Source organism: Scyliorhinus torazame, chromosome 7 (genome assembly GCF_047496885.1).
Source record: "Scyliorhinus torazame isolate Kashiwa2021f chromosome 7, sScyTor2.1, whole genome shotgun sequence".
NCBI lineage: Eukaryota > Metazoa > Chordata > Chondrichthyes > Carcharhiniformes > Scyliorhinidae > Scyliorhinus > Scyliorhinus torazame.
In genome coordinates, this window is record NC_092713.1 from 103,790,392 (window position 1) to 103,800,853 (window position 10,462).

At 51.0% G+C, this 10,462-nt stretch overlaps 1 protein-coding gene and 1 non-coding gene across 2 annotated transcripts in view; one reads left to right on the forward strand and one right to left on the reverse strand.

Annotated features, from left to right (window-relative positions):
* Positions 1-10,173, reverse strand: part of gorab (golgin, rab6-interacting) — a 44,675-nt gene extending 34,502 nt beyond the window's left edge. Inside the window, exon 1 of the mRNA XM_072511211.1 lies at positions 10,012-10,173. Coding sequence (XP_072367312.1) covers positions 10,012-10,069 — 58 coding nt within the window. The 5' untranslated portion in view covers positions 10,070-10,173. The remainder of the gene's footprint in view (positions 1-10,011) is intronic.
* LOC140427570 (U2 spliceosomal RNA) lies at positions 4,238-4,431 on the forward strand. The gene has a single exon (XR_011948570.1). It is a non-coding gene; the product is annotated as a U2 spliceosomal RNA (small nuclear RNA).
* Positions 10,174-10,462: the final 289 nt, after the last annotated feature.

Consider the following 10,462-nt stretch of genomic DNA (forward strand, 5'->3'; position numbering starts at 1 on the left):
ATGGGACGTAGGCATCGTAGACTGTGTCAGGATTTATTGCCCTTTAGGGGGCACAGTTAAGTGTCAACCACATTGCTGTGGGTCTGGTGTCACATATAGGCCAGACCAGGTAAGGATGGCAGATTTCCTTCCCTAAAGGAAGGAGATTAGTGAACCAGATGGGTTTTTACGACAATCGACAATGGTTTCCTGGTCATTAGACTTTTAATTCCAGATAGTTTATGGAGTTAAATTCCATCACCTGGCCGTGGTGCAATTCAAATCCGGGTCCCCAGATCATTAATCTGGGTCTCTGGATTACTGGCTAGCCGAATGAACTATTCAATCAAATCTTTTTAAATTTTAAACACATCAGTCACAATGTGGTTGCTAATAAAACTGATCTTGCATGAACTGCTGATTTTTGTTGCAAAGAGCACATTTGAAAAGCACGTTCCCTTTGCACTGATCCTCTGGCATCTAATGCAGTGTTTTTCAAACTTTTTTTCCTGCGGACTCATTTTTACCAACCGGCCAACCTTCGGGACCCACGCCGGCCGACCTTCGCGACCCACCATTTTCTCTTACCTTGTTTGCTGCTGACAAAATGGAGGAATCGCAAATGCGGCCAAAGCACGTGATGGCGACATTCGGGGGCCGTGACCTGCTCTCTACCTCCCTTACAGGCAGGAAGATTACATACAATGTTTTTAAAAATCTTCTGCGATTCCGATTGCCCAAAATCACGGGCCACACACACAGAGTCACACGCACACACACACACAGTCACACACACACACACATACTCACAGTCGCACACTCACACACACAGTCGCAGTCACAGAGTCAGTCTCACACACACAGTCACACACACAGTCACACGAGTACTCAATTATTGTTACTCCAAATTTGCAGTTGACACCTAGTTGGATGGGAGGGTGAGCTGTGAAGAAGATGCAGAGGTGCTTCAGTGAGATTTGGACAGGCTCAGTGAGTGGGCACATGCATGGCAGATGCACGATAATGTGGATAAATGTGAGATTATCTGCTTCGGTAGCAAAAATAGAATGGCAGATTATCAGAATGGATGTAAATTGAGAGGTGGAGACTCAGCGAGGCCTTGGTGTCCTCTGCATCAGTTGCTGAAAGTAAGCATGCAGGTACAGCAGGCAGTAAAGAAGGCAAATGGTATGTTGGCCTTCATAGAGAGAGGATTTGAGTATAGGAATAGAGATGTTTTACTGCAATGTATAGGGCATTGGTGAGGCCACACCTGGAGGATTGTGTGCAGTTTTGTTGTACCTATCTGAGGAAGGATGTTCTTGCTATGGAGGGAGTACAGTGAAGATTTACCAGGCTGGCTCCTGGGATGGCAGGTCTGTCATATGAGGGACTAACCCATTTAGGATTCTATTCATTGGAGTTTAGAAGAGTGGGGGGGCGGGGCGGGGGGGATCTCATAGAAACGTGCAAAATTCTAACAGGATTAGACAGGGTACATTCAGAAAGAATGTGGAGGAGCCTAGAACTAGGGCTCATAGTTTGAGGATAAGGGGGTAAAGTTTTCTGACTGACGTGAGGAGAAATTTCTTCACCCAGAGACTGATGAATCTGTGGAATTTGTTACCACAGAAAGTAGTTGAGATCAAAGCGTTGTGTAATTTCAAGATGAAATTGGTGTAGCTTTTAGGGCTAAACGGATCAAGGGGTATGGGGGGGGGGGAGAAAAGCAGAATCAGGGTATTGAACTCGATGATCAACCACGGTCATAATGAATGGCAGAGCAGGCTAGAAGGACCAAATGGCTTCCTCCTGCTTCTATGCCTTCAGGTGGGGCCACTGAATATTTTTAAGATGTGGCGATGCCGGCGTTGGACTTGGGTGAGCACAGTAAGAAGTCTTACAACACCATGTTAAAGTCCAACAGGTTTGTTTCAAACACTAGCTTTCGGAGCACTGCTCCTTCCTCAGGTGAAGGCAGAGGTAGATGGATTCTTGTTCGGCAAAGGAATCAATGGTGACCAACAATAGTTGGGAATGCAACATTTGAACTCAAAAGATCAGCCATGATCTTTTTTGTTTAAAAAATATATTTATTAAGAATTTTTCAACAAAATTTTCAACCATACAAACAAACCCCCCCGTTACAAAAAGAAAGAAAGTTCGCGTAGCAAGACATGAACATGGCAAGTCAATAAGATACAGAACTTTGTACATTGGATTCCTCCCGTACATGTCAGTTTTCCGGAACGTTCATGTGTTTCCTTGCTCAAATGCCCCCCAGAAAAACGCCCCTTCCCCCCCCCCGGGTTACTACTTGCTGCTGTCCGACCTTCATCTGACGCTCCGCGGGATAGTCCAGGAACGGTTGCCACCACCTGTAGAACCCCTGCGCAGACCCTCAAGGCAAACTTGATCCGCTCCAATTTGATAAACCCTGCCATATCATTTATCCAGGCTTCCACGCTGGGGGGCTTCGCCTCATTCCACATTAACAAGATCCATCGCCGGGCTACTAGGGACGCAAAGGCCAGAATACCGGCCTCTTTCGCCTCTTGCACACCCGGCTCGTCCACTACTCCAAATAGTGCTAGCCCCCAGCTTGGCTTGACCCGGACTTTCACCACCTTATATACTGTTCCCGCAACTCCCCTCCAGAACCCCTCCAGTACCAGGCATGACCAAAACATATGGACATGGTTTGCCGGACTTCCTGAGCACCTCCCACATCTGTCCTCCACCCCAAAGAACCTACTCAGCCTCGCCCCCGTCATATGCGCTCTATGAACCACCTTAAATTGTATCAGGCTAAGCCTGGCACACGAGGAAGAGGAATTAACCCTACTTAGGGCATCAGCCCATAACCCCTCCTCAATCTCCTCCCCCAGCTCCTCTTCCCATTTACCCTTCAGCTCCTCTACCAAAGCCTCCCCCTCTTCTTTCATCTCCTGGTATATCGCCGACACCTTGCCCTCTCCGACCCATATGCTCGAAATCACCCTGTCTTGAATCCCCTGTGCCGGGAGCAACGGGAATTCCCTCACCTGCCACCTCACAAACGCCCTCACTTGCATGTACCTGAAGGCATTTCCTGGGGGTAGTCCAAATTTCTCCTCCAGCGCCCCTAAACTCGCAAACGTCCCATCGATGAACAGGTCCCCCATTCTTCTAATCCCTGCGCGATGCCAGCTCTGAAACCCCCCATCCATCCTTCCTGGGACAAACCGATGGTTATCTCTGATCGGGGACCACACCGAGGCTCCCATCGCACCCCTGTGCCGTCTCCACTGCCCCCAGATCTTTAGCGTTGCCGCCACCACCGGACTCGTGGTGTATCTTGTCGGCGAGAGCGGCAGCGGTGCCGTCACCAGCGCCCCCAGGCTCGTTCCTTTGCAGGACGTCATCTCCAACCTCTTCCACGCCACCCCCTCTCCCTCCATCACCCACTTACGGATCATTGCCACGTTGGCTGATGACGCCAACCCTCCTCTATCTCTGCTACGCTCCAGGAACCCCCTCCTTACCCTCGGGGTCTTACTCGCCCACACAAATCCCATAATGCTCCTGCTTACCCTCTTAAAGAAGGCCTTGGTAATCACAATTGGGAGGCATTGAAAAACAAAAAGAAACCTCGGGAGGGCCACCATTTTAATCGACTGTACCCTGCCCGCCAGCGAGAGTGGCAACATGTCCCACCTTTTAAAATCCTCCTCCATCTGTTCCACCAGCCACGTCAAATTGAGTTTGTGCAGTGCCTCCCAGCTCCTAGCTATCTGAATCCCCAAGTATCGAAAGCTCCTTTCTGCCCTCCTCAACGGTAGGTCATCTATCCCTCTTCCCTGATCCCCCGGATGCACCACAAAGAGCTCGCTCTTTCCCACATTGAGCTTATAGCCCGAAAAGTCTCCAAACTCCCTTAGGATCTGCATGACCTCAACCATCCCCTCCACTGGATCCGCCACATACAGCAACAGGTCATCTGCGTACAGTGACACTCTATGTTCCTCTCCCCCTCGAATCACCCACTTCCATTTCATCGACTCCCTTAACGCCATGGCCAAAGGTTCAATTGCTAATGCAAACAGCAGAGGGGATAGGGGGCACCCCTGCCTCGTCCCTCGATACAGCCGGAAATACTCCGACCTCCGCCGGTTTGTGACCACACTCGCCACCGGGGCTCTATACAGGAGCTTAACCCAACTAATAAACCCTCTCCCGAACCCAAACCTCCTCAACACTTCCCAGAGATACTCCCACTATCGCTTCTCGGCCTTTTGGCTAAGATCAAGTGTCTGTAGATTTAGCCTTTGGCTCAGATCTGGTATGTCTCTCTTGTGGAGATCATGAATTCGATTCAATTTGAATTCGTTTTTTGGAGCAGGCGAGGAGCTGGATTAGGGGTTCGCCCCTGACCCACACTCTGAGCCCTGGCTTGGTAACTCAGAAAAGGAAAAAAAAAAAGAGATACTCCCACTCTACTCGGCCAAAGGCCTTCTCCGCGTCCATGGCTGCCACTATCTCCGCCTCTCCCTCCACCGATGGCATCATTATCAAGTTTAAGAGCCGCTGCACATTGGTGTTTAGCTGCCTACCCTTTACAAATCCCGTCTGGTCCTCATGAATCACCCCTGGGATACAATCCTCGTAGCCAACATTTTTGCCAGCAACTTAGCATCTACGTTGAGGAGCGCGATCGGTCTATACGACCCACATTGCAGTGGGTCCTTATCCCGCTTCAAGATCAAAGAGATCGTCGCCTCCGACATTGTCGGGGGCAGGGTCCCCCCCCCCCCCCTCCCTTGCTTCATTGAAGGTCCTTACCAGCAACGGGGCTAACAGGTCTACATACTTCCTATAAAACTCCACCGGGAACTCATCCGGCCCCGGGGCCTTCCCTGCCTGCATGCTCCCCAGTCCTTTAACCAGCTCCTCCACCCCAATTAGCGTCCCCAAACCAGCCACCTCCTGCGCCTCCATCCTCGGGAACCTCAGTTGGTCCAGGAATCGTCGCATCCCCTTTTCCCCCTGGGGGCTGGGACCTATACAGCTCCTCGTAAAAGGCCTTGAATACCTCATTCACTTTCCCCGCACTCTGCACCGTAGTTCCCCTGCCATCCTTGACTCCACCTATTCCCCTCGCTGCCATCCTCTTATGGAGCTGATGTGTCAGCATCTGACTCGCCTTCTCACCGTATTCATATATCGCCCCCTGTGCCTTCCTCCACTGTGCCTCTGCCTTCCCGGTGGGTCAACAGGTCGAACTCCGTCTGGAGACTTCGTCTCTCCCTGAGTAGTCCCTCATCAGGGGCGTCTGCATATGTCCTGTCCACCCGTAAAATCTCCCCCACTAACCTCTCCCTTTCCCTGCCCTCACTCTTCACCCTATGAGCCCTGATGGAGATTAACTCTCCCCTGACCACCGCCTTCAGCGCCTCCCATACTACTCCCACCTGCACCTCCCCGTTGTCATTGGCCTCCAGATACCTTTCGATGCACCCCCACACCTTCCACACACTTCGTCTGCCAGTAGTCCCACATCCAACCGCCACAACAGGCGTTGGTCCCTCTCCTCCCCCAGCTCTAGCTCCACCAAATGCGGGGCATGGTCTGAAATGGCTATGGCAGAATACTCCGTTTCCTCCACTTTGGAATCAATGCCCTGCCCAGAACAAAAAAAATCTATCCGGGAGTAGGCCTTATGTACGTGGGAGAAAAAAGAAAATTCTCTGGCCAAAGGCCTGGCAAATCTCCACGGATCTACTCCCCCCCCATCTGGTCCATAAACCCCCTAAGCACCTTGGCCGCAGCCGGCCTCTTCCCAGTCCTAGATCTGGAACGATCTAATGCTGGGTCCAGCACGGTGTTAAAATCCCCACCCATTATCAAGCTCCCTACCTCCAAGTCTGGAATACGCCCCAACATCCATTTCATGAATCCAGCATCGTCCCAGTTCGGGGCATATACATTCACCAGTACCACCTCCGTCCCCTGAAACCTACCGCTCACCATCACGTATCGGCCTCCATTGTCCGCTACTATGTTCTTGGCCTCAAACGACACCCGCTTCCCCACCAATATTGCCACCCCTCTATTTTTCGCATCCAGCCCCGAATGGAACACCTGTCCTACCCATCCCTTCTTTAACCTGACCTGATCTGCCATCTTCAGATGTGTCTCCTGAAGCATGACCAGGTCTGCCTCCAGTCCCTTTAGGTGAGCGAACACTCGGGCCCTCTTAACCGGCCCATTTAGGCCTCTCACATTCCACGTGATCAGCCGGATTGGGGGGTTACCTACCTCCCCCCCCCCCCCCCCCCCCCGCAGACTAGCCATCTCCAACTTAGGCCAGTCCCATGCTCGCGCCTCCCACACCCTCCAGTCCCCCAGGCGGGAAACCCCCGTTCCGACCACCTCTTCCATTTTCAGTTCCCCCTCGGACAGTGCGTCAGCAACCCTTATGTCCCCCCCCATCCCCCCCTTCCCGCTACATCCGCATCTATCACTTTTGCTCCCCCCATATTACTTCCGTGAGTCAGCTGACTTCTGCTGACCCCGGCTTCCCCCGCCTTCCTGTTGATCTCCCCGTGTGGGAGCCTCTCCTCCTCGCCTTCCTCCACCCCCCCCCCTTTTAGCGTGGGGAAAAGCACGCGCTTTCCTGAGCCAGTCCCACCCCCTATGGCGCAGCTCCTGTTGCGGCCATTATCCCAGTTCCCTCATCCCCGAGTCTCGCCTCCCTCCAGCACCGACGCCCAAATTCCCCATCATCTCGTCTACAGAAAAGAAAAAAGAAAAGGGGAATTTTAACTAGAACTCTACCCACATCCCCATCCATCGTCCCACCCATGAAGTAATCTTTACCCATATTTACAACCCCGTATACAACCAACATCGCCCCCCACAACCACATCCCATCAGTTCGAGTCCAATTTTTCCGTCTGAATAAAGGTCCAAGCCTCTTCTGGCGTTTCAAAATAATGGTGTCAGTCCTGATAAGTAACCCACAGTCGCGCAGGCTGCAGCATGCCGAACCTGACTCTTTTTTGTGCAGCACCGCCTTGGCCCGGTTGAAGCCAGCTCTCCTCCTTGCCACCTCCGCGCTCCAATCCTGGTAAACTCGGATCACCCATCTACTGCTCCACACCTTGTAGGCCCATCTCAGAACACTTTCTTTGTCCACGAAGCAATGGAACCTTGCCACTATCGCTCTTGGCGGCTCATCAGCCTTGGGTCTCCTCGCCAGGACCCGGTGAGCCCCTTCCAGCTCCAGGGGGCTCGGAGAGGCCTCTGCGCCCATCAGCGAATGGAGCATCGTACTCACATACGCCCCAGCATCAGCTCCCTCCACTCCTTCGGGGAGACCCAGAATCCGGAGATTCTTCCTCCTCGACCTGTTCTCCAGGACCTCGATTTACTCGGCCCACCTCCTGTGCACCGCCTCGTGCGCCTCCATTTCTACGCCAGGCCCAGGATCTCGTCCTCGTTCGTTTAATCTCTCACCTCGCAAAGCTCCACCGCCTGGGCCTTCTGGGTCTCCTTCAGCCCCTCGATCGCCAACAGCATTGGCGCCAGCACTTCCATTTTGAGCTCCTCCACACGCGCATAAGGAACTCCTGCTGGTCCAGCCCCCATGCTGCTCGATCTCCGCCTTCCGCCATCTTGCTTTTTCCCCCTCGTTTCTGCCGCTGCTCCAGAGCCTCTTTTCCCGCCGCTCCACCGCTAATCTCGGCTATACAACGTAAGGGGGGGGGGGGGGGAAGAGATCCTTACTTCACCTTCCCACACGGGATTAAATCAAAAAAGTTCCGTTGGGACTCCTCTGGAGAGCCCAAAAGTCCGTTATCGCGGGAGCTGCCGAAATGTGCGGCTTAGCGTACCGGAAGTCGAGATCAGCCATGATCTCATGGAATGGCAGAGCAGGCTCGAGGGGTCAAATGGCCTCCTCCCGCTCCTATTTCATATGTTCAGGTCCTCAACATCTGCAGAATTTTGCTTTTATTTAACATAACTTCCTTGTTTTTGTACTCTTATGCCCCTATTGATAAAATCACGGTTTCCTAATGCTTTATTAACTTCTCTCTCAACCTAACCGGCCTCCTTCACATGTATAACCAGGTCCCTCTGTTCCTGCACCCCCTTACAACTGTAACCTTTATTTTTTATCATCTGTTTTTCCTAGCAAATCTCACACTTATCGGAATTAAATTTCAAATGCCACTCGCCCACCCATGACACCAACCTGACTATCCATAGAACCCCTACAGTGAAGAAGGAAGTCATTCGGCCCATCGACTCTGCACCGACCCTCTGAAAGGGCACCCTATCTAGGTTCACTCTCCCACCACACTCTCCATAACCCCACCTAGCCTGCACATCTTGAGACACTAAGGGGCGATTTAGCATGGCCAATCCACCTAACCTGCACATCTTTGGACTGTGGGAGGAAACCAGAGCACGCAGAGGAAACCCCCTCAGACATGGGGAGAACGTCAAACTCCACTATGCGCTTAAAATTTTTTTTTTTTTTTTTTTTTTTTAAAAGAGTACCCAATTCATTTTTTCCAATTAAGGGCCAATTTTAGCATGGCCAATCCATCTAGCCTGCACATCTTTGGGTTGTGAGGGCAAAACCCACGCAAACACGGAGAGAATGTGCAAACTCCACACGGACAGTGACCCAGAGCCGGGATCGAACCTGGGACCTCGGCACCGTGAGGTTGCAGGGCTAACCCACTGCGCGATCTGCAAATTTTGAAATTATGTCCTGTACACAAAGGCCTAAGTCATTAATATACATCAGGAAAGACAAGGGTCCTAACCATTTTCTCTGGGGAACTTCACCATAAATCTTCCTCCACAGCAAAATAACTATTTGATGTGAGCTTCGCTGGCTAGGCCACATTTGTTGCCCATCCCTAATTGTCCTTGAGCAATATCCATGTTGCTACTGTCCATGAACTCTCCCATGAGCAGTTGTGCAGCACTTTATATCCAATGTTCTTTGGAAGTCCATGCACTCATGAATTTGGAGCACGCGTGAACCATTTGTATCCTGGAGCCTGCTCCACCATTCAATAGGATTATGGTTGATCTGATTGCAGCCTCAACTGCACTTTTCTATCTGCCATCCCCATAATTCTGACTCCCTTGGCGATCAAAAGTCTATTTTGGTGTTGAATATGTCTCATGACCCAGCCTCCACTGCTCTCTGGGGAAGAGAATTCCACAGACCAACAACCCTCAAAAGAATTCTTCTCACCTCAGTCTTAAATGGAAGACCCATAACTTAAAATGTCTCCCCTAATTCCAGACTCCCCCACAAGAGGAAACATACCATCAGCATCAACCCTGTCAAAGTTCCTCAAGATTTTCTGTTTTCATATATATGTTTATACAAGATCACTGCTCATTCTTAACTCTGATGGGTATACCTGCTCAATCTTTCCTCATAAGGTAACTTCTTCCCCATCAGTTGAAAGAACCTTCTCTGAACAGCTGTGTATTATATCCTAACTAAGGACCGAAACAGTACAGTACTCCAGATGCGATCTCACTATTCTTTTGTACAACTTTTGCAACATTTCCTTCCTTTTATTTCCCATTCCCTTTGGAATAAATACCAACATTTCCTTTGCTTTCCTTGTTGTACCTGCATACTTGCTTCATATGAAGTACCAGGACACCCAGATCCCTCTGTACCACACAGGGTCTGTAGTCTCTCACTATTTAAACAATATGCTGCAATTCTGTTCTTCCTGCCAAAGTGGACAAGTTCATATTTTCCCACATTATTCACCATTTCAACACATTGCCCTCATCAACCCTCTGTCACCTCACCACAAAACTCCAGCAAATTATTTCAACACCATTTAAGTCTATGCTGGCTTTCCTTAAACAACCCACATTTGCCTAAGTGACTAACAATTTTGACTGAATTATAATTTCAAACGTTCTCCTCCCCCCCGAAAAAAAGAAACAGAGGTTAAACTTCGGAGTACCCAGAAACCATCGAAATCTCACGGTTCTTCCAGTTACCTTTCAGCTGCTTTATTCGCGTCAACTCCTCGTCCGAGAATCCTGCCCAGCCAGCCATACCTCCCACACAACAAACCAACCCTCAAGAGGAGCCTATAGATGCTGCAAGAAGCAGAGGCCGACTCGCTCCGCAACCCAGAGAAGTGCCGCGCCAGTGCGCATGAGCGCAGGGGACACGTGGCACTCGAACCTGCTCCGCTTGCATCATGGGAGCCGCCACCTTGTCCGTCCAGTGACGTAAACGTGGGAGGAGCATCCTGGCGGCCAGAGCGGCACGTGAAACCTGACCGGGCAACCGTCAGTTGCGTGACACTGTCGGGTTGCCGTTGGCGGTACTGCTTGCTTTCAGTGGATTGAGTGAGGGTGAAGCGGCAGGGGCTGCCGGGAATGGCTAAATGTGCCGGAGTTAAATTAGTTGCTTAGACGTAGGAAAAAAACCACGTAGAAGACT